General features: G+C 42.3%; 1 protein-coding gene across 1 annotated transcript; it reads right to left on the reverse strand.

The window, feature by feature from the left end:
* Positions 1 to 783: 783 nt before the first annotated feature.
* On the reverse strand, positions 784 to 14,285 carry CD180 (CD180 molecule). The gene is made up of 3 exons (XM_060146104.1): positions 14,156 to 14,285; positions 6,341 to 6,507; positions 784 to 2,512 (listed from the first exon to the last, which is right to left on the reverse strand). The coding sequence occupies exons 1-3, from the start codon at positions 14,243 to 14,245 to the stop codon at positions 784 to 786; spliced, it is 1,986 nt and encodes a 661-aa protein (XP_060002087.1). The 5' UTR covers positions 14,246 to 14,285.
* Between the last annotated feature and the right edge of the window lie 10,073 nt (positions 14,286 to 24,358).

Below are 24,358 nucleotides of genomic sequence, written 5' to 3' on the forward strand. Positions count from 1 at the left end.
TAGGATCTGTAACATAATAAGAGCGAGAACACCAGGTAGGTAGAAAAAGTCTCCTTGGTTCTGAAGTGAGGGTGGCCAATGTGCAAAACTCCTAAACCCTGGGGGAGGGGCATCCTGGCAGGGGTGTCTTTTTTTTTTTTTTTTCTTGGAGCTATTTGCACTGCAGAGGCATTGTAGACTCTTTGGAGAAGTAAGGATTAAGGAGGTTAACGAAGTCAATTTGATGGCAAGATTCATTTTTCAACCTCTTCTTTTAAATTCTTTGTTTTCTCTTTGTCATTTAAAATAAGCTTTGAGACTTTATCTCCAACTTGTTTCCCAAATGGCTACATTACTGAGAACTCAGACCCAAGCACAATGCCCGAGCTGTGGGGGAGAGAGCTGGGGAGCTGGGGTCCTTGGCACTGCCAAGCTGTGGGAGTTGATGACCTCCTTTTAGGGTCAAGGTGGGAGGTGCTTCAAAGGATGCTCATGAATGGAAGTGATGGCGTCCTAGTAGGTTACTCTCCTGGCCCTTCCCTGCCATGGGTCCTCCTCAACTTCTAGCCACCTTCCATGTGAGGAAAAGGTTCTGTGTCTCTCACAGCTGCATCTGGCCCTCTGGCCCTAGTCAGTTTACCTTCCCAGGAGACTTACTAGTTCTGGGATTCAGCAAAGCACAGGGAATCCCTACCCAGCTCCAGGAACCCATCTGAAAAGTCTGGTCACTAACAAACAACAGTTCCTTTACTGAGGGCAATTTTGCTAAACATCTTTATTTTCTATCTCTAGAAATCTTCAGCACTAAATGTGCTGGTATTTCCACCTAAGAAGAAATTTAACTGAAAGTATGAGCAGAACGATGAGCAGGAATACAAATACGACAAGAAAGAAAATGCCCATACCCGTCATCCCACAAGACAGTTTGACATCAGACAGCTTAACTCCCCTTAAAGGTGGGGGATCTGCACACACGGTCTCCTCCGAGCCCTCAAGTTTGTGCAGGTTTTCTTTGTACCATGTTATGAAATGGATATTTGAGCAAGTGCAGTCCAGGGGATTGTGACTTAAATTAATGGTGCTCTGCTGAGACAAGGTGGGGAGGAGATGGGATGGGATGATGCGAATGTTATTGGCGGCCAGGTTGAGGTAGATCCCCTTAAGAGGGCTAAGAGCATCCATGCTATTGCCTGTCAGGCTGTTGTGGCTTAAGTCTAAGTGGCTCATTTCCCCAAGGCCGTGGAATGCTTGCTGGTCTATGGAGAGGAGCTCACAAGAGGATAAAATCAGAATCTCCAAGCTACTCACTGTCTGAAATAAGTTGGTCTTTGAGATGCTCCCATCTTGAAAGTGATTCCCTTGTACATTCAGATGCCGGAGATCCAGCAGGCCTTCTAGAAGATGCCGATTGCTGGTATCAAGGAGGCAGTGAGAGAGATTCAGAACCCGCAGGAGATGGAGGTTTTGGAAAGGACTTTGTGAAGGCTTAACATGCAGGTGGGTAAAGGCCAAATCCAGTAGTTCTAGCCAAGGACATTCTTTGAACGCCTGATCCTCGAGACCAAGGGGCTCATTGTAGCTCAGGTTTAAGTATTGCAAGTGGGGCAGGTTTTTGAGTTGCAGATTGCAACAGTCAGAAGCCTCAATATCACTGTGACTTAAATCAAGTTTCTGAAGATTTTCTAGGTTTTCCAAACACCTGACACCGAGGTCAAGTTTCTTCCTGTTGCCTTTGACAGAGAGGTCTGTAAGGGATGGGAAACTGGCAGCATTGATTTGACACAATTGGTCAAAACTATTTGCATTGAGAACTAATTTCTTGAGAGAGTTCATACCCTCAATTCCAGAGGGTAATCCTTTCAAGTGAGTTGCCGTCAGATCCAACTCCTGGAGTCGAGTGAAGCACCGAAATGTAGAAGGTGAGAAGCCACCGAAATGGTGCTTTTGTAGGTTGATGCTCTCAACAGCCATGTCACAAAGTCCCTCAAATGTGGCTGAAGTGAGGTCTTGGTCATCAGTGTCCTCAAATGTCCCCAGCCAAAGAGACTGAATAGTAGAGTTCTGTAGACCTTTCAATATAACAGACAAGTTGAGAGACCCTCCAAATTTCAAACTTTGAAAGATTTTTGAATTGAAAGCCCCAGGCTCAATGCCTTTAATGTCATTGCCATTGAAGTTAAGGCTTAGGTTCGTGGCCTGTTCCAGAGCGTTTATGTCTTTACTAGAGATGTAGTGTATAGCATTATTCTGAAAATCCAGGACTTTCAGATTCTGTGTTGGGAAGTTTTCTGGGAGATTAATGGAGGAAATACAGTTGCTTCCAAGATGCAAACTTTCCAAGTTTTCCAGGTTGTGCACTGGGATAAACTCAAGACTGGATATTCCTGTTTGGGTTAAGAAAAGATGCTTCAGCAACTTGGGCCCGGTAAGTGATGTTTCTGCCATGAATATCAGGGGATTTCCAGTTAACACAATGGTGTTCAGTTGATGATGGTTTTGAAAAGTATCTTCATGTACCCAGTTAATCTGGCACCTTAAAAAGATAACAGTATTTAATAAGAATTAATCAGGGAAAAGAAAAAAATTCTGTCACAGTGACCTATAGTAACAAAGCCATCTTTTGTGTATAGTAAAAACAGTGTACGTTATTATTCAAAGTAAAACATAATAAACTTTCTTCAGTACCCACAGATGGCCTGTTGAGTTAATGACTAGCCTCAGATCTGAACACTCTGATTTAGAATTTTTTTCCAGATATTTTAGATTGAACTCTCAGAGGTTTGTGTTTGGAACAGTTTAGTGGTTTGATTGTAGGCAAAATCAAATTATTATTTACTATTATAAGTGATATAAAATATGTCTTATATACTACATAATATATAACATATGCTATGTAAAGTATGAATCTGTGTCATCCTGGGCAAGTCACAACTTTTTTCAACCTCAGTTTTTTCTTCTCTAAATTATAGCAACGATGATTACTTTGTAGAATGGTTGTGATTCAAATGGTATATATGAAAATGCCCCATAGAAATATGGAACACTAGAGGTTCAGAGAAACCCATCCTGATATTACACCTAAAAATACTGGATTATACACACACACACACACACACACACACAGCTCCCCTGAAGGTCAGTAAGGGAATTACTTAGAAATGCATTGTCAAAGGGAAGCTTGAATCCATAGAACCAAGGGAGTTCTGGAGCTAGTGTTGTCATATCTGTCAATATTTGCCAATCCCTAGTGGCCTAGAGCCTGGGTGTGAATGAGCCACATGGACCAGTGTCAGGAGACAAACTTGGGGACAGGATAGGAGGTCTTATCAAAACCTGCAAACTACCAAGACCCTCAAAGGATCCTTTCAGTGGGTGAACTTAAAAAAGAAAACTCACAGAGGGAGACTTTTAGGATATGCTTTTGTCTTGGCCTTGGCTCTGGGTAGAACAACAACAACAAGAACAACAAGAAAAGTCTCCTCTGAGATCCTTTAACCAGAAGCTTCCACCTATGAGAACTGTAGCCTGAATTTATGCTACCTCTGTGGACTTCCCCAAAGAAACGCAAGTGGAAAATTTAGCTTAAAGCAGTTGCAGGATGGTAGTGACTTTAGGTAACTAGCAGAAGCAAAGAGAAACCTTTTCTGGAGTCATGTACTTACTGAATTTTTTATAAGAAGAACTTTCAAATTTACATAAAAGTAAAGAGAATAGTACGATGAACTTCCATATATCTTTCACACAAATGCAACAGTTCTCACATTTTTGCCATATCTGCTTCTTTGCTTCATCTATACCTACTTCTCTCTCCTAAATTATTTTATGTCAAATCCTAGGTGTCCATACATATTTCAGTATGCATCTCCAAAAAAATAGGCTTATTTTCCATAGCCATGATGCCACCGTCACACATGAAAATATTAATAATTCATTGGTATTATCTAGTTCCAGGAAAACATTTTAAACAAAGATTTACACAAAGTTTCACATGATAAGTGAGCTCAAAATAAAATTCACTAAACACATAAGGAAAACACATTAGCTTAAGTCAGCCAAAAAAAAAAGTTCTACAGAATCAGATTTTAAAAGGTAGCAGATGCCAGAGTTATCAGATATATCTGATAATGTGTATGTGTATATATATCATATATATGTGTATATATATGATATATAAAGAATATATTACATAGCTGATATGTACTGAATATTATCAGAACATATAATAAATATGCTTTCGTCAAACATATGTTTGATATGTTTAAAGGTAACACCAAGAACCAAAAGTATGATGAAGGAAAAAATATTAAAACTGATCTCATATATTTGTAAAATGAAAAATCAGTGAAACTTATTGAAATGGGAGAAGTTAATAATTGAAATTATAAGCCAATGGATAGTTTATACAGGAGATTAAACACAGTTGAAGAGGATATTAATGGACTAGGAGTAAATATGAGAAAATTACCTAGAATGTAGTCCAAAAAACAAAGAGTTGGAAAACAAGAAAGAGAGATTAAGATATGTAAAGGACAGATAAGAGGATGCAGTATAAGTCTCACCAGATCCAAAGGAGATACAGGAGTGAATGGGGGCAAACCAGAGTTCAAATTGATAGTGGCTAGAATATTTTAGAATTGATGAAAGACGCCAATCTCAGATTCAAGGAGCCTGACGATCTACACAGTGCATCACTGTGATATTACAGAATTCCAAGGACAAAGCGAAGCTATTGGAAATGTCCAGAGAAGAAAAGACAGATTGCCAACATGCGAAAAATAACTAGACAGATAGACGACCTCCCAACAGCAACAGTGGGAGACTGGAATGATAGCCTCAAAGGGCCAAGAAAAAAACAACTGTCCACCTAGAATCATATGCCAGAAAATGCTATCTTTCAAGAATCCGAGTGAAATAAAGATATCTTCAGAAAAACAAAAACCGAGGGAGTTGACTGCTAACAGACACTCACTAAAGAAATGTCTAAGGAGGTGCTTTAGGAGAAAGGAAAATGATTCCAGAGAGGAAGATCTGAAAAGCAAGACGGAAGAATGAGAAAAGGGGATAGAAAGCAAGTTGGTAAAGCTAAGGACACCACGACTCTGTTAAGTAATAAAAACAGTGCCTCATGTGTAGCCAGATAACAGGTGGGGAGGGGAGCAGAGGAGGAGGTTTTAGAAAGTATGAGGTCCTATTTTTATCACTTTTTCAAAATAGCAGTAGAGGAAACTAAAAGTCCTTCAGCTACAAAAGCTATCCTGGCCCAACACTTCTTAAAAATGTGGTCAAACTCATCTCATCTGAAAATGAGAAATGATAAAGGAGAGGGAAAGTAAATTTCTTTGTGGCAAAACTAGGTAGGTAACAGAAAGATCTGAAAGGGCAAGGCTTTCTCTCAATTGTATCTAACGGAGTCTTAGCTGGGAGGTAGCCTAGGGTTATTTGGGGGACTCTGGACTGGGAGTCAGGAGAGCAGAGTCCCAGTTTCCTTCCCGTGTGACCTTAAGCAAGCTCATAAAATCTCCTTGAACCTCTGTTTTCCGATCTAACACAAGTGGGATGGCAGTATGTACCATACCTACCTCCCAGTGGTGGTTATGCAGATGTGAACGTACAGTTCTATGTATGTGAATACTCTCCTGCTCTGTAGAAGCTTAAGTTGAAGGACCAAAGTAGAATAAGTAGAGCTGCTGCAAGGGGTGCAGACCTCATCCACATACGGAGCCCTTTCCCCCATTACACACACACACACACACACACACACACACACACACACACACACACACACACACACACACACACACACACACACACACACACACACACACACCAGCTGCATTTCCCTTTCACTCTCTTCCCTTATTTTCTTATGATACTTCTGCCTGCTGGTTCACAAGCACTGGTTCAGCATTTAGAATCCTAATTCTGCCTCTGAAACCAAATAATGGAACTCTTTTTTACCAACTTTCCCGAAAAAATTAGTAGATGGCATGTATTTCTCCTCTAATTTTTTTCTTAAAATGTCACACCCATTAATAGTCAACTATGTTAAAATATACTAGGATATGGCATCTGATTTAGTAGAAGATTTATTTTCAGTTTTGTTATTGATATTCCTTAGAACTTCATAAACAGCACTGCTGACACAATCTAGTTTGAGAACAAGCCACTTTCCTCTCCATTGATTGGTGCTTATTTAAATTATATTTAACCTGTATAAAAATATTTCATGGGAAAGGGTAAACATGCAGAATAAGCACGTTGTCCCTGTGCCCCAAAAGAAGGTCGTGGAAACAATTTGAATGCAAGTTGTGTTTTGACCTAAGTAGAACATCAAGCACAGGCAAAGAACTCAGATACATACCTGGTCAAATCCAAGAAGATAAGATTTATGAGTCTGCTGAAAGTTATATTTTGAATTGCAGGCAAGAAGTTAAAGCCGAATTCCAAAAATTCTGTCGTATTTGGTAGACTGTCAGGAATCTCTCTGAGACCTAAATTTTCACAGTTATATGTCTTGTTGGCTTCTTTCTGATGAGAAAAACAATGTAAATTAATCTCAGACAGTATATGGTATATGGTTGACTATCTAGCAGAATTACATGTTTTATCCTTTGAGCAGCAGTCTTACTTCTAGGAATCTTCACCAAATATAATACTTGGAAAAACACAAAACGACTTATGCATAACATTATTCATTTTAGTATTTTTTTACAATAGCAAAATATTGGCAATAATCAGATTATCCACCCACATAGGACCGCTTGAACAAAATATGGTATATTCACTGAATGGAACCCTGTGTAGCTGAAAAAACGATAAGCATGATCTCCATAAACTGATAATGGAGTGATATACAGGTTTATTATAAGGTGAAAAAAGCAAGATGCAGAACGTCTATTAGTATATATTGTATATTGTATATAGTATACAGTATGCTACCTTTTGTGTAAGGAAGGTATGTGTGTATTTTCCTACATTTACAAGAAGAAACCATGGGGAAAAACTGCAAACTGGTTATATTTAAGGGAAAGGAAGGAACCAGATGGAGGAGCGGGGATGAAAACAAGGCTTCCCTGAGCGCAATTTTATAGTTTTGATTTTGGATGCATGGCAATGTTTTCTTTCACTTTGAAACAAACAAATCAACTCTAGATTAGCTTCGACAAAAGAATACGATCAGATATTACATTCTTTGTGATGTGATGCAGTATGAAGTACACAGCACCACCTATGAAGTATTGCCAAAAAAATTTAACCTTAAATCCAATCAAGGCTTTAGGCCTAACTTTCAGTCTATACGTGATTTGGGGGATTTCAGGTAAACAGCACCACAAGGTAGCAGTCAGCCAAAGGCAGAAGGTGGAGCATTCCATAGCATGACTGACTTCGTTTTATCAACATGTGAATGATGTTTGGCGGAAGTGGAGAGCAAGGGAGTGAGATGAGAGAGGAGGCTGCTCTTATAAAAAGAGACAGATACAAAAGCTACTTCAGAGACATGACCAAAAGATAATAGAATAGCCCTTCTTTTCTAAATTTTTTATTGAAGTATACTTGACTTACAATGTCATGTTAGTTTCTGGTGTACATCGAAGTGATTCAGTTATACATATATGTATGTGTGTATATATATTATATATATATATTCTTTTTCATATTCTTTTCCTTTATGTTTTATCACAGGGTATTGAATATAGTTCCCTGTGCTATACAGTAGGACCTTGTTGTTTATCTGTTTTATATAAAATAGTTTGCATCGGCTAATCTCAAACTCCCACTCTAATCCTCCCTCACCGCTACTCCCTTGGCAACCACAAGTCTATTCTCTATGTCTGTGAGTCTGTTTCTGTTTTGTAAATAAGTTCATTTGTGCTGTATTCTAGATTCCATGTATAAGTGAAATCAATGGTATTCGTCTTCTTCTTTAAGACCTACTTAGTATGATAATCTCTAGGGTCCATCCATGTCCCTGCAAATGGAATTATTTCATTCTTTTTTATGGCTGAGTAGTATTCCATTATATATATATATATACTACATCTTCTTTATCTATTCATCTGTTGATGGACATTTATGTTGCTTCCATGTCTTGGCTATTGTAAATAGTGCTTCAATGAATATTGGAGTGCAGGTGTCTTTTCAAATTATAGTTTTGTCTGTATATATGCCCAGGAGTGGGATTTCTGGATCATATGACATAGAGTAGCCCTTCTTTAGATGCTGATTCAAATAAAGCATTTGGGAAAAGACATTTTATCAGGGAACTTTAAATGAGGACAGGATATTAGAGAATACTAAGAAACTGTGAATTTTGTTAATAATAATGACCTTGCCATTATGTAGGAGAAATGTTCTTATTTTGAGTTGCATTTTGAAGGATTTAGAGGCAAAATGACATGATGCTTGGGATTTGCTTTAAAATACTTTGGCAAGAAAGGAAGGAGTGGATAGCGGAAATCAGTAGGCAAAACGTTGATGGTTGTTGAATGTGGAGTGATGCACGCAAGGTTCCCTAACTAAGTGCTTTTGTACATATTTAGAAATTTTCTTAATACAACCTCTTTTAAAAAGAACTACCAGCATGGCACAGATCTTAGGTCATAGGTCTTGTAATCTTGAAGAATGACTGAGTTTTAAATCTCTGGAACTGTAGGCTGCTGGTACCAGACCTAATATTTGGGCACAGCCCTGCACATAAATTCACAGGACTTCCTCATTCTGAGTCCCCAGGAGAGTCAAGTGTTCTGACGTCTGTTGTTTACTGCTTGCTAGAAGTGCAAACTCAAGTTATAGATCTTGGACTAACTAGGTAACAATGGGAAGGGGTTAGTTAGAAGCCTATAGAATTGTGGGCTCATAATTTATCTGGATGATGCCTTAGGGTAAAGGATCGTGGGGCAGGTATGAAGGTCTGTTGGGGTATATTTTGCATGGGGAGGCTCCAGGGAAGGAAAGAAATGATCTCCAAGAAAAGTACACTTGGGGATACAAAGAAGAAAGACATCCCAGAACCATAGGCCATCTCTCAGCTCATCTCAGGCTCCATGTGATTTCATCCGACCTTTCAGGCCCTGCTTTCTCTGTGCCACACAGGGGTCTCACTAGATGCCCCACTGAGACTGCCCTGGACTGGGAAAGACCTGCCCCATGAAAGTCTAAATCAGCAGCTGTCCTCATCCTGAGTTGCAAACAGGTCTGCTTAGTTAGAAACAGAAGATGGCACACATCCACCTTTGCTCTGAAGTGTGACATTTTAGAGGTGTTGCTAATTTAACTGCTTTTTCCTTTATTCACTCCAACTTCTGATTAGTTGGGCACTTTTTTGTTGGTACAGTGAGCATGCTCATTTACAGGAAATCACTGGTTTCCTTCTCTATTGTGACAGTATTAAGAAAGTCACTGATGAAATTGCCACATTTATATTTTCTTGTAATCCATAATTGTTTCGTGGCCCCAAAGCCCTTCAGGCACTGCCACAAATCTACATAATGCCCTTGAAATGCACACTTTGCGTTTAAAACATATTTGATTGACTGGTGGGGGAAAACACATGCTGCTAGACCCCTCTTCGGTCCCCCTGAACATGGACGACCTAGAGAGAAGATGTATGTGCAGCTGCTAAGGTCTGGATTAGCTTTGAGGAGACATTTTTCTTTTCTGGTCTCCACTGGCATAGCTGATGTCATATATATGTGGACAAAGGGGGCATTTTCTCAATTCATCTCACTCTATTCTGGTCCGTTAGCAAAAGACTCGACGTTGGCAATTCCCTCCTTTTCCAGAATATAATGTGCCCGTGACTACTAAATTGTATGCTTTACTAAGCACTTCACTGCATTAACGTGATTCCCAAAGTTGGAATGGAGTACTAGCTCTCCTGAGCCAGTGGCCTGAGGGAGCGCCTAGCAAATGGAAAGGAATAGCTCAGTTTCAACCCAGTGAAAACCCAAGAACCAGTGCATGACACTTCCCAGGAGTACTGAGAAGTCCACCACCACGAGCCAGGGTCGTAACACTCAATAATCTCTAGTTACATAAACTGCAATGAACTATCTGCCCTTGATTCCTAAAGAAAGACGCAAATGACAAGAACTGCAGCTCGTAAGAAAATTTGAAAACAAACACATTTCAGAGACTGTTCTGGGCTCTTGTGCCACGGCTTTCACAGCCACACTCCCGTACAATCACTGCATCTCATTTCCGTGTCTCTTTTGTCTCCTGTAATCTGAAATGATTCTTCAGCCTTTCCTGGTCTCTCCTGGCATTGATTAATTTTGTTTAAGAATCCAGGCTCATAGTTTGCAGAATGTTACTCCTTTGTGGTTTGTATTTTTCCTCATGATTTGATTCAGGTTATACATCGTTCATAGAACTACATCGGTGAGATTGTATCTTATTCACTGTCAGTTTTCACAGCAAAACTTTCTAGGGGTGAGTTCTGATAGCATAGCACAGGATTCCCGGGCAGCAGAATGATAATACAACGAAGCAGGAAAGGACAGGGTAAAAGAGGATTGCTGGGTCCTGACTGTGTGGCCACTGCCATTTTGCTCAGGGCTGGGCCAGCTGTGAGGACCACGGGTTCAGTTGCTTTTCTAGGCAGACACCCACCACCGCTTTTGCAGCTCCTGTGGTTTCTCTGAGCCCCACATGACCACTTCTTATAGACCCAGACTTCATCGCTAGACCTCAGTCTAGGGTCAGTTTCCAAAGTCACTTTCTCATTCTTCTGCTTTGGCCATTCCATCGCAGACAGGACCCTTCTAGATGTGAACTTAGGCAGCCAGCAGGGCTGAGACAAAGCCAGCTGGTATTCAGGACAACTGCCCCATGCCCGTCCCTAATCCATGTCATGGGCATTTGCACTGGGACCTGTGCCGGTCACTTCATCTCCAGCTCCGCCTCAGAGCTGTGCCTTTACACAGAGCAGGACTCCCAAGTGCTACATCTTTGTCTGCAATCCCTTTTCCCTCCAGGTATTCATTTGCATTTTTTCAATCAGGATCTTATTTTGCTTCTTTCTGCTGCATCTCTAACCCCCTGCCATTCCACAATATTTTCTCTCCTCACAAGCGCTGAGATCATTTTTTGATTTCAAATTCTCTGAGTTTCACGCAAGTGCTAATCCCACTTGTTGGGATGTCTCCTCTGCACTTGGTACCCACAGCAGTCAGCTCCGCCGGGCACGAGGAGTCTGGGACACTGAACCCCAGCCCTCCCTCGGTGATCACTCCTCTATCCAGAGATAGCAATTTGACTGAGCCAAATCACAGAGTAATAATGACTCTCTGAAAATAAAACAAAACGCTCCCAAGAGGTCACAGCCCTAAAACTTGGTTGTCAGTCTAACTCCTCCAGGCAAGGGGCACTCCAATTATAAGTGGTTCTTTTTCTGTGTGTCTTGAGGCAGACTGCCCAGGTTCAAATTCCAGCTCTCACCTACCAAGCTGTGTTCTCTGAGCCTCCTTTTTTGCCCAGCTGTAGATCGAGGATAATAACCCCTGTTGGCAGACCAACTCTGAGGATTAATGAGGTAATAATGTACGTCACTCTCACAAGAAAAGTTAGCATTTCCCTGGATCATCAAAACATCATTGTCATCGTCTAGAGCTATTGGGAAGCCCTTGTATCCATGAACTTGGAGTTCTCTTAAAATAGAGCTCTACTTAAACACTCTCCCCATACCTAGACCCAAAAGACGGTCTCCTACCGTGATTTTAACGGGACAGAATAGTCAAGGTGAGCCCATTTGAAATGAGGAAGCATGCCTACACTCCCAAGCAATTATTCAAGAGCACATCTAAAATGTTACCTGAGTCCGAATCACAGAACACTGAATTCCAGCTACTCTTTGCATATTGGTCAGCTTCCAAAAACCTGGTCATAGATCTCATTTTGTTCCTTATGATACACACACCTACATGAATACACACACAGAGCATTTAATCATGGAAGGTTCTGTGTGGAGTATTTACGAGTGTTCGTTATAATATTTTTAGAATATTTTAGAATTTGTCAAGGTTTGACATTTTTTTCAAACAAAAAATTTTATTAAAAAATTCATCCTGACTCTTACCTCACATCATAGGCAAAAAGCAATTCCAGATGGACTGTAAATGTACATGTGAAACTTAGAAATAAATACCGAATGATAAAACTTCCAGAAGAAAACATAGGATAATATCTCCATGGCCTTGCGTTGGCAAAAACTTCTTTTTATTTTTAAGTTATTTATCTATCTATCTGTCATCTATCTATCTATCTATTTATTTAGGCTGCGCTGAGTCTCCGCTGCTGTGTGTGGGCCTCTCACTGCTGTGGTCTCTCCCGTTGCGGAGCATGGGCTCCAGGCGGTGGGCCCCATCAGTTGCCACGCGTGGGCTCAGTAGTTGTGGCTCACGGGCTCTAGAGCACAGGCTCAGTAGCTGTGGCACGAGGGCCCAGCTGCTCCCCGGCATGTGGGACCCTCCCGGACCAGGGATCGAACCCGCATCCCCTGCATTGGCAGGCGGACCCCCAACCACTGCGCCACCAGGGAAGTCCTGGCAAAAATTTCTTAAACAGAACAGATATGCACTGAAAATAAACAAAGGAACAATGATAAATCAAGCAATATTACAATAAAAGGTTTCTGTTCATCAAAAAATGTCAAGAGAGTGAAAAGGCAAGCCACAGAGTGGGAGAATATATTTGTATGTGATAAAGAACCTGTATCCAGAATACATGAAGAACCACTGCAAAAACAAAAAACAAAATACAGACAACGTAAGAGAAAATGGGCCAAAGACTTGAAATAGGCACTTACACACACACACACACACACACACAAGGATACATAAATATACTCAATTTAATTATTTATCAGGAAAATTAAAAATCCCAGTGAAATACCGCTATCCATCAGAAGAGCTAATGTTCTTAAACAAACAATAGCAAATGTCAGTGAGGCTGTAGGGCAGTCAGAACTCATACCCATTGCTGGTGAGAATAAATGGGTACCAACCCATCGAAAAACTGTTTGGCGATATTTACTGAAGTTAAACATATGTGTACCCTATGACCAAATACATCTACTCCCTATTATACACCTAATAAATATTTGTTGACTAAAGACCTAGGTAAGAATATCCAAAGCAGCAACATTCATAATAGGCAAAAAATGGAAAACAATGCAAATGTCCACTAACAGTAGAATGTATAAATAAATAGTTTCACTAATAAAACAGAATACCATTCAGTGATTAATGGAGCACATGATGGCCGCACACACATCATATATAACTATCACGTGTTTGATATTGCGTGGAAGCAGCCAGACACAGAAGGGTACACACTGTATGGTCTCATGTACACAAAATTCAAAAAGAGGCAAAGTCAATTTTTGGTGATATAAGCGAGAGTACTGGATGGTCTTGGGGGCTAGTGACCGGGAGGAGACAGGAGAGGGCTTCTGAGGTGCTGAGAAAGTTCTGTTTCTTGATCTGTGTGCTGCTCACATAGATGTGTTCACTTGGTGAGAACTCACTGAGCTCTACACTTAGGACTGGTGAGCTTTTCTGTATGTATATTTTACTTCAATAAAAAATTTACTGAACTCAAAACAAAACCAAACCCTTGTTTTCAGGATAGGGCCTGATAAATTCATGGTGGTCACATGAACATATATACAGTATGTGTTAATTTTGCTGAAACTGAAGAGGAAGAATGAATGAGGAAAGGAAGACAAGAGGAAGGAGTGGGCAAGCTGGAGTGAGTTTCACCTGAAAAAGGGCCAAACTGTTAAATCAAAAGCTTCCTCTCCTACCACTTCTACTTTATCTCACTTTTCTGAAGCAGGACTCTTTGGGGAAGTGGCCATGTGCTGGGAGGTTGGACAAACGCTCCTTCATGCTAGGGAGCAGGTTTGGAGGTCTGCTCTTTGCACTGGGACCCTGTTGACATCTTATGTCCCAACTGGGATTATTTGGGGGAAATTGCAGAGGAAAACAACCCTCACTTCTTCCTACTATGAACCTTTGAGATCATCTCCCCGCCTGAGCTTTTTGGTTCCTTTTTCACTGTAAAGAAAAACTCCTGCACACCTCGTTGCCCTTTTAAGGCTCAGATAGGACTGCACGCTGAATCTCAACATTTCCAGGTGGTTTAATCTGGACAAAGACAAATAGTTTGGACTCACCTCAGTGCACATTGGATCTGAGGAGGTGGCGACTTTACAGCTGGCAGAAATCAGCACCGCCAACAGGAAGCAGCCGACACGGGGAGCCATCACAGGACCGAGGCAACCCAGCTTGGTAGGGTTAGCTAATGCCTGGAGCTGTGAAATCGAATCAAGCTATGATGGCCTCGATAATCTGGCAGCCAGAGAGTGCTCAGAAGGGTAATCTGAGAACAAGAAATGCTGTTGACGGCTCAGCAGTTGGTGGATTTTTGCTGCAAAAAAGGGGAAGTCCTTTCTGCATAGTACCCATTCTTGCCCAAAATAGCTGAGCACCCAGCCTCAGAATGGCCCAGTGCATTTCCTGGCCAACATGAATCAGTTGCGCAGTTCCTTTTCGCTGGTCACATGGACTCTCGGGGTCATGGTTCCTAGTGACCCTAGGCGAGCTTCAACAGTTTGGCCAGCTCCAACAGCTTCTGGTCCCTTTCCATCGGAGAGGTTGTGGGAGCAGAAGTCTGTCCTCACGGAGGAGGCCACCTTGTTAGCTGGCCTAGGTGAGTGACCAGGAGAGGTGCTGGGGCACGCTGGAAGGGCAGAGCACTCTGTGGGGGGCAGAGGGAAAGTACCCTGCAGTGGCACCTGCTGGAGCTGGGAACTAGGGCAAGAGGGAGCAGGGTCATCCCAGAAAGGGAGTGGAGCTGCTGCCTTGGCCACCTTCACAGTACCCACTTCTAGTCTTGGTACAGGAGGAGGACAAATCCATCCCTTGACCCCATGATTCAGGCCTGCTAAAGCGGCTGGAGTGGAATCCCCTCTTGTTCCCTCCCAAGGTGACCCAGGGAAGGAGAGGCCACTGCCGTATACAGAGCAGTCTAACTAAGAGAGAGAAGAGTTAAGGGTGCCAGCCTTGGCTCTATTTTTTCTTAGAAGTACCTTCAAAACAGGATTGCAACTACCCTCATTATGATGCAAGATATGGTCGTGACTAAAGAAAGTTAAAGTTCGTGTATTCCCCACTGGGCTGAATTTGGCTACCTCAGACATTGTTCTCCAGTCCTTTGACATATAGGAGATATTTGGTGTTACTGTCCTCCCATTCCATTTCCAAGAGCCAATTCTTAGCATCAGAGTTCACAATACCTTGAGAGAATAATACTACTACCACTACTGTGTTACAACTACTAATATGATAATTAGAGTAGCTACCATTTATTGAGCACATATTATGTGTCTAAGTAGGTTTTCTTTTGTTTTATAGATATCTCCTTATCATATACTCTATCAAAGAGGTGCTATTATTTCCCCCATTTTATAGATGTAGAAACTGATGCTTAGAGGAATAAATGACCTCTCCAAGACCACACAAGTAGAAGGTGGTAGATTAGGGCTTCAGATCCAGACAGTCTCACTGCAGAGACTGTGCTATTACTCCTGATAGTTTAAGAAAGGATTTTGCCTCCTGAAAAAGCTGAAGAGTGTACGGTGTGAAGCAAGTTCTTCATCTGGAGATTTCAAAGCAGGTGCGAAAAAGCAGGGGGTGGTTAGAGAAACTATGTAGTTGGCACTGTGCTAGGGCTACTACAAATAATTAGACTTTTCTGGTCACCCTTAAAACGCCATCCTCATCAACAAAACACCTTCAAAGATGCTTTTGGCGAAACGCCGTCCAAGCAAACCCAGACTGATGGCAACCACCGTGCTTTGAAGAAGACACGCCTCACAGTGTCATGGAAGAGTTCTTGGACTGAAAAGAGATCTACTTTGAAGCCTCAGACCCATCATTTACCAACAGAGCAAACCTGGGCAAGTCATTTGACTTTTCTGAGTCTATTTCCCATCGGAATAATAAAACAAGAATTCCAATTCCTGTTTTGCCAACATTGCAGGGTAATTATGAGGATCCAATGGGATCATTTACGTGAAAATACTTTCTTAACCTCAAAGTCCTACATAAATGTGAAGAATGTGAGGCAAAGACTCCTCTGAGTAACCAATTCCAACGTCATGTAAATATCACTCTCAGGAAATTGTCTCCTGCCCCAGAGACATTCAAAAGGCATATTACTTTCCCTCTTAAACACAGGTTTGATGGCTCAGTTAAGGCCATAAGATTTTGTCATTTTTCTGAGGATACACTATCTGCATATGATTTGCATATGTTTGCATAATGGGTTCAAAAGACTCACTGCAAGTGTATAAGAGTAAATGAAAATAAATGAATATGAGTGACCTTCTGCCACAGCATTCAAATCAAATATTCAGGGCATAGTACCCTGAAATATGAAATAGATTAAAATTTAAACTATTGCAAACAGATGCGAAGATACGTTGTTGAGTTTGGAGGCAAGAATGAAACCCTTATTTGGTTCCAGGTTGTTAAGAATCACATACTCTTAAAGGTCACCCCATCCCAATGATTTTCGTGCCTGAATTTTCTCCTCCACACCTCTTACCCCACCCATTTCCATGGACAAAACATACACACTACATTATCTTCCAGTCTTTCCTGAACTGCCTCAGGTGACAGAAAGCTTACTATCTCCCAATGAATTATTTTGGCAAATTTTGACCATTTAAAAGGTTTTATATTATGGTGAACTGCTAAAGTCTTCTCTAACTTCCCCACAATTGTCCTTGTTTCCTCAGGCCAGCAGGACAAGTTCAAGACCTTTTACTACTTGACAGTCCTTAAGGTATTTGAAAATGGTTATTATGTACCTGAACTATCCCCTTTCTAGGTTAAAAATCTCTAGTTCCTTCAGCTGTGTCACAAGTTCATGCATTGTAGTCCCAGACAGTCTCTTTATCTGAATATTTTCCAAATCTCCCAAGAAAGGCACTGACTGAGTTGAATTCTGTTCCTAGCTTTGCCCTTAACTAGTTGTGTGTGGCTGTGAAATTTCCTCATCTGCAAAATGAACTATAGTTGAACTATTTATAAGGCACTTCATCTAAAAATCCCATTATTGGGGCTTCCCTGGTGGCGCAGTGGTTGAGAGTCCGCCTGCCGATGCAGGGGACACGGGTTCGTGCCCCGGTCCGGGAAGATCCCACGTGCCGCGGAGCGGCTGGGCCCGTGAGCCATGGCCGCTGAGCCTGCGCGTCCGGAGCCTGTGCTCCGCAACGGGAGAGGCCACAACAGTGAGAGGCCCGCGTACCGCAAAAAAAAAAATAAATAAATAAATAAAAAATTAAAAATCCCATTATTCTATTTCAAAACAATGATGTCCATTTTACTTATCTAACAGTCGTTGGCTTGAGCCAATAAAATAGAGTTACATTGGCTCTTTGTTGACAATCGCTCTTTCTTTACTAATGGAGGTGGTCTTACCCCTTCCACAAATATAAAAAATAGAGAGGTTTGGCTGGAGCTATGGGCATCATATCATGACTGCTGCAATCTTAATTCATTCACAGTGCCATTTAGGGATGGACTGCTGTTACCTGTTACAAGGACTAGGTCTTGCAGAGGTACAGAGAGGGAAAGGAGAAGATGAGAAAAGGTACCGGTAACTCATTTATTTCTACAGACTGGTACCCATGTCAGTGGGAAAACAACAGATCTGTGGACCCCAGAAGTTTTTATAAAGTTCAAGTACCCTTATATTACATATTGACATACAAACCCCAAACCATTCTTTGCTGTTGCTGTATTCTGTCTTGTTTTGCACCAGGTTTCCATGCAGTTCATCCCTAGTGTCAGCTGTCACCCATGGGTGACTCCATAGAACCCCCAATTTCATGTCTGGGAGACCTGTGAACTCACTTTCCTGTGTTTCAAGGCGATTATAGCCTGGGGAGCGATGTGAGGTCCTTGGATACCTTGTCTGGCTCTTTATGCCTTTTCTTAGCAATGACCCAACGGCTAGTTTGTTTTCTTCCAAGTGTGTGCAAACCAAAATATGCTTTTGTGATCCAACTTTAGCAAAGAACTAGATGTTTAATATCTGTTGTAGCTTATGGGCACCAGTTGGTATTAAACTGTCCTTTTTTTTTTTTCTTCTTGTACATTTAGTTTTTGTTCTGCTTTTTGGGTCACGCCTGCTTTCCCCACTGACTCCAGATGATTAAATCTACCTGCATCTAAAATGCTACTTTAACTTGAATATTCAAATGCATTTTACGGTCAGTTTTACTCTTTATCGTTATATTTCTCCATATTTGTTTATTTATTTTACCAAATTATTATGACACAAGGTTCAGAGCCATAAAGGCCAGAAGTTGTCACCACTTCTGAGGGTGTGCTACCTTGTGGGCACACGTAAACAGAGCCCTCAAGCCTGCTTACTGTGCTGTGTAACTGCTGCCTTGCAGCTGATGTCTCTTGTGAGGTCCCCAGGCTAGACAGAGCAAGCGATGCTAACGGGCCTCTGCCACCTGGAGAGGGGACATGGTTCTTCTCATGTCATGCTTGAGTTCAAACTGAGTTGTGTTGACGGCTTCAAGATGCCAGCCTTTATCCTGCTGCTCCAGAACCGGCTCTTTCTCTGCCCTGTAATTGATGGCACTGCTGCCACCACCATCAAAGCAGATACAGTGTCTTCCCATGGCATCACCAGCTCCTCTCCATCACAAAAATACTACGGCCCTTTTCACATCTCAGAGTCCAAGCCTTCTTGGCTTTGTACCCAGGGAAACGGGGGGGTTCTTCCTTGCATTTCCTGCCCCAGGATTTACCCTCTTCCTGAGATGATCAATACTGGAAATATCCATTCCCTGGGGCCCATGTTATAACAATTTAAAATCTCTCTGATTTGGGACATTTCCCCAAAGCTAGGTTTCACTATTCCGTGGTCATCCAGTTACACATAAATGGTTCTGGAAATATGCATAACATAATAGAATATTTGGGGCTTCCCTGGTGGCACAGTGGTTAAGAATCTGCCTGCCAATGCAGGAGACACTGGTTTGAGCCCTGGTCTGGGAAGATCCCACATGCCATGGAGCAACTAAGCCCGCACACCACAACTACTGAGCCTGCGCTCTAGAGCTCGCGAGCCACAACTGCTGAGCCCGAGTGCCACAACTACTGAAGCCCGTGCACCTAGAGCCCGTGCTCCACAACAAGAGAAGCCACCGCAATGAGAAGCCCGTGCACCGCAACGAAGAGTAGCCCCCGCTCGCCTCAACTAGAGAAAGCCCGCGCACAGCAACGAAGACCCAACATAGTCAAAAATAAATAAATAAATGTATTTAAAAAAATGGAATATTTGTCCAGCTTTAACTTCCTTTTTTTGTGTGTGTGTGGTACGTGGGCCTCTCACTGCTGTGGCCTCTCCCGTTGCGGAGCACAGGCTCTGGACGCGCAGGCTCAGCGGCCATGGCTCACGGGCCCAGCCGCTCCGCGGCATGTGGGATCTTCCCGGACTGGGGCACGAACCCGTGTCCCCTGCATTGGCAGGCAGACTCTCAACCACTGCGCCACCAGGGAAGCCCCAGCTTTAACTTCTAATTAACCATATGGTAAGTGCCATCTACTAACTTCTCTTTCACCTGGTGTATTTTATAAAGGCAGAAATTTTAAAAGCATCCTTAGGGCTTTTCTCTCAAGCTTTAAGTTAATGATATTAACAGGCAGTGAGATATGGGGGCACAGGACTGGGAATTGGGATTCTCAGGTAAACTCTCCACTCTGAAATAAAGGGGTCCTAATAGTGGTCCATTAACATCAAAAATTTTAAAGCTAAAAATAAGCTTTAAAATAACCTAATCCAACCCTGCCATCTTTTCTCCTTTAAGAATGTAAACGATTAACGTGAGTCTAACATCCTAAGAGCTGAGATTATTCACATTATTATTAAGCCATTGACTTTTAGGCCTTCTGAAACATTTTCCACATCCTGTCTCTTGTCAGGCTTCTTCCTGTGAGCATAGTATTAGATTAAGTTCCCACAGCCCTTTAGAGTGAAGCATAGGAGGAAAGGAGTTTCTAAAGTAGCAGAGGTAGGCAGCAATTTCTGTAAATATCACCATGGCCTCCTTTCTTCATCCTGGTGATGCTCTGCGTGTCCCATTGGCATGACCAGAAGTGTTTGTTGGGGGTGGGATGGTGGTGGTCAGAGGGGAGCATGTTCATTCCTCTGCTCCATTTGCAACATTGACTTCCTTGTATGAGTAGGATCTGTAGCAGATAGGAGTTCAACAGCCTTTATGGGTTTCTATCTTCAGACACAGCTACCGATGTGACCTTGGACAAGTTATTACCCTCCTAGAGCCTCAACTTCAGTAAAAGAGAAATACCGTCTGCCTTGCTTACCTCTCAAGAGTGCTTGTGAAAGAAAGGTAACCCATAAAGGACTATAAAGAATTATTTATTATTTCTAGTATAAAGCATGTGCAAGTGACCAGGCTGGTCCCTTGCCCCCATGCAGGTTTGTGTTTTTAAGGAGCACCTCTTCAGAAGGCAAAGTAAAGCCAGGAACAAAAATTAACGAGACTTCAGTCATCCCAAGTGTCTGTGGGGTATTGATTCCAGGACCCCAATGGATACCAACATCCACAGATGCTCAAGTCTCATATAAAATGGCAAAGTGTTTGCAGAGAATCTACACACATCCTCCCCTATACTTTAAATCATCTCTAAATTACTTATAATACCTAATACAATACTGTGTAAATAACTGCTAGTTTGTGACAAATTCAAGTTTTGCTTTTTGGAACTTTCTAGAATTTTTTCCTCAAATATTTTCTATCCATGGTTGGTTGAATCTGTCGATGCAGAACCTGTGGATACAGAGGGCCACATGTACTAATAAAATGTATGCAGGGAACCCTTACCATGTGCCTGGTTCTCTTATAAGCACTTGATGTGCATGATCTCATAAATCTTCAGAACAGCTTGTTGAAGTGATTCCTTTTGTTATCCCAGATTTATAGGTGAGTAAACTGAGGCCAGAGTGGCTTAGGAATATGCACAAGGTCACAGGTCAGAAAGTGGAGGAGCCAGGACTCCTAACTGGATCTCTGATCCAGCCACGATCTTGCCCCTCAGCACTGCCTCTCCAGAAATTCCCTTGCTTGTAGCAGAAAGAATCCCAAAGTCCCAGACATGTGGCAGGAAATTTGCCTGGCTCTATGTCCCAGGCACTCAGGTTCTCAATTGGGCCCTCTCAGTCTGCCATCTTCAGATGACTCTTCCTGGCACTATTTGACAACCACATTTTCATAGAATGGAGAGGGTATTTGGAAGAGATGTCAGCCTTAGAAATTTAATCAGCTGAGCCGAAAGCAATCAAGATGCCATCTGGACAGACTCTGACTTCCTGCCCAGAAGATAAAGACATCTGGACTTAGTAAATGCCAAGGACATGCTGACTTGGTCCCCAGGCCCCTGGTCCACTCCTCATTTCATGCAGATGTGTTTTCTTAATTGTGCAGAATCCATGGCTATGAGCTCCTGCTGGGGCCACTGAGTGCTTCCCTGCTCGGAACCGGTGACCACTGTGAGCCGTGATGTCTTTCCAGTACTGAGGAGATGGATTGACTGCAAAGGCCCCGGTAAATATCCCCTTTAATGATGGAGCAGGAGGTGGCTGTCCGAGGCCCAATTTATCGTTGTAATTAGAGCCCATCACGACTGCTGATTGTTAAGTAGGGATGAGAGGAACTTTTTGTGCATACGAAGAAGATAATTAAGGTGGTTCACTGGGTTTGCATACCCAATCTGTGCTTAGTGTTGCTGCTTCCTCCTGTGACGGAGGGTGTCTCAAGTCACAGGAGTTCTTGAAACCATCCCTGGGTGGAGGACGAAGGGGTTTGGGGAAGAGCTGAGGAATTAGAAGAAAAAGGTTAAGATTCTGCACACAGGGCCTTTATAACGTGGCAACGTCAGAACACGTTTTCTAAACACATTTCTAGAGATGGCTTGAATTTCACACACCAGCTTCTGTCTGTTTTAAAGCAGAGAAGGTCCCTCCAGTAAGCCACAGAATTTTGCACAGCTGGAACCAAACTCTTCTCCCTCTACCTCCCCCTGACAGAGGTGCTATTTGCCCCAGGTAAACTCCTGAAGTCCCAATGCCCGTAAATGGCAGTAATAAAACCTACTCCTAATACTTCTCTTTTAGCTCCTGCGTAGTTGGAACATATTGAAGGTTTGGGGGTTTGGAGGGAAGATTTGCTAGTCCGGAGCAATTGACATTTGAGAGTTTTTAATTTAATAATCATGAAAAAATTGTGTCTATAAGTGTTTACCAAGTTACTATTGTTTCTAACTTAAAAACCAAACCAAACCAACCCCAGTGGTAGGAATATATCTGTTCAGATGGAGGTAGCTGGAGAGCTGGTCCATACCTTATAATCTCCCTGGCCTCTGTGCTCAGGAAAAGGCCTCTTCTTTCTTTTCCTTGGCTTTGTTATAGGCTGCGTTTCTTTCCTTGTCTATCTCCCATTTCACTTCTATTGCATTTCCTTTCTGAAAATCTTTTTCTTGTCAGGGCGTCCTGTTTGGTTAGCATTTGGTTCTTGCTTCAATTGTGTCTCTCTCTAACATTTCTTCCTTCTGATTTTCATGTTTTATTTTTGAACCTCACCTTTAGCAATGGCTGTTCATCATCCTACCCACCCCCCTTTGTCCCTTACTTGTCAAAACTTGTTTTCTGTAGGATCATCGTGTTTCTTGGTCTCTGGAGGGCCCAGGCAGCATGCATTTGTTCTTTCCTCTTAGAACTTTGTTTTGTGGGTGCCAGTTATTCCAAGTCCTTGTGGGGTTGCCCAGGTGCCTATTGGGTCAGCAACCGGGATGGTTGGAGATCTTAGCTCTGAGCTACCTTCACTTCTGGGACTGGGACCCAGTGGTCAGTGGAGCCTGGTCGATGGGATGTGCCTGGTTGAAGGTAAGTCATGGAGTGGGAAGTCCTAAACACCTGGGGTGTGTCATAGCCCACAGCCCTGACATTGACCAACCCAGTAGGCAGTTCACCTCTGAGATGGTACCAATCCAGTTTTGGCCTTTTTTTTTTTTTTCATATGAGATGCAAATATGTGGAGTCTTTGGGGGAAGACAACAGGAAGCCAAGCACTGGGGCATCTTGGGATTTTCAACAAGAGAGAGAAAAATCCATTGTATTGTGAATAAACATATATTGTGATAAGACTCTCCATAAATTAACATCAAGTTAAGAGAAAAAGTCTCTACATGGAGAGACAGTGGCAATCAGCAGTGGCTAAGTATGGGAAAATTATAAGATTGTAGCTTCAATTCTAGCATAGTCTTCCTCTTTGGAACACAGTCTGTTCCTGTTGTAGTCTGTTATTAATAAACAAACAAAAAAAAAGAAGAAAGAAGAAATTCTAAAACTTTCTACTTTCTAAATAGAGTTGAATTTGCTTTAAACAAATCAAGCATAAAAATTTAAGGGGCTTCCCTGGTGGCACAGTGGTTGGGAGTCCGCCTGCCAGTGCGGGAGACACGGGTTCAAGTCCTGGTCCGGGGGGATCCCACATGCCGCGGAGTGGCTGGGCCCGTGCGCCACAGCTGCTGGGCCTGCGCTCTGGAGCCCGCGGGCCGCAGCTGCTGAAGCCTGCACCCCTGGAGCCCATGCTCCGCAGCGGGAGAGGCCACTGCAATGGGAGGCCCGCGCACTGTGGCGAAGAGCGGCCCCTGCTCGCTGCAACTGGGGGGGAGCCCGCACGCAGCAACGAAGACCCAACGCAGCCAAAAATAAAATAAATAAATTTATTTAAAAAATTTTAAATTGCAGGATTGATAAAATACAAGCATTTATTTTATCAAAGAACTCAGTTTGTGACTACACTGTATCGTAGAATTCCTGTAACCAAATCTCGTGCAGTTTTTATGACCAGATTTTTCAAAATTTAACTACATGTCTATCTGCTGTGAAAAATGAGGCTGACTTGTAGCTTTTAAACACACGCACAGTCACTATTCAAGTCACAATTAGAAACTAAACAAATGACAAAAATCTTTGCTTTGTATGAGTTGATAAGGTCATAACCAAGGTTGAAATTGAGCTATCCCAAGCTGTGTTTGTTTGTTTGTTTGTTTTTTCAGGAAAAAAAAGTGTATAGCCTTGGTGGGGCAATGCAGTTTTGGAGTATCTGGAGAGGCTGCTGGCTGTGAGGCCAGAATTTCGTGCTCATATGGGGAATGAGAGAACCACCACCACAATCAAGACCTAGGACAGGTTGTAAAGCACCTGCTGACACTGGGGTCTCAGGCTTTGTTTTTTCTGTAGGGAAGGGAGTGGGAAGCTGGATACC

The sequence above is a fragment of the Lagenorhynchus albirostris genome, chromosome 3 (assembly GCF_949774975.1).
Source record: "Lagenorhynchus albirostris chromosome 3, mLagAlb1.1, whole genome shotgun sequence".
In the NCBI taxonomy this organism is placed as follows: domain Eukaryota; kingdom Metazoa; phylum Chordata; class Mammalia; order Artiodactyla; family Delphinidae; genus Lagenorhynchus; species Lagenorhynchus albirostris.

Excerpts from the sequence above, each read along its gene's own strand:
- CD180 (XM_060146104.1), bottom strand. The coding sequence starts at position 14,245 with ATGGCTCCCCGTGTCGGCTGCTTCCTGTTGGCGGTGCTGATTTCTGCC. Across the intron at positions 6,508-14,155 it reads CAGATCCAATGTGCACTGAG|AAAGAAGCCAACAAGACATA; the intron begins GTGAGTCCAAAC and ends TTTTCTCATCAG. Across the intron at positions 2,513-6,340 it reads ATCTTCTTGGATTTGACCAG|GTGCCAGATTAACTGGGTAC; the intron begins GTATGTATCTGA and ends TATCTTTTTAAG.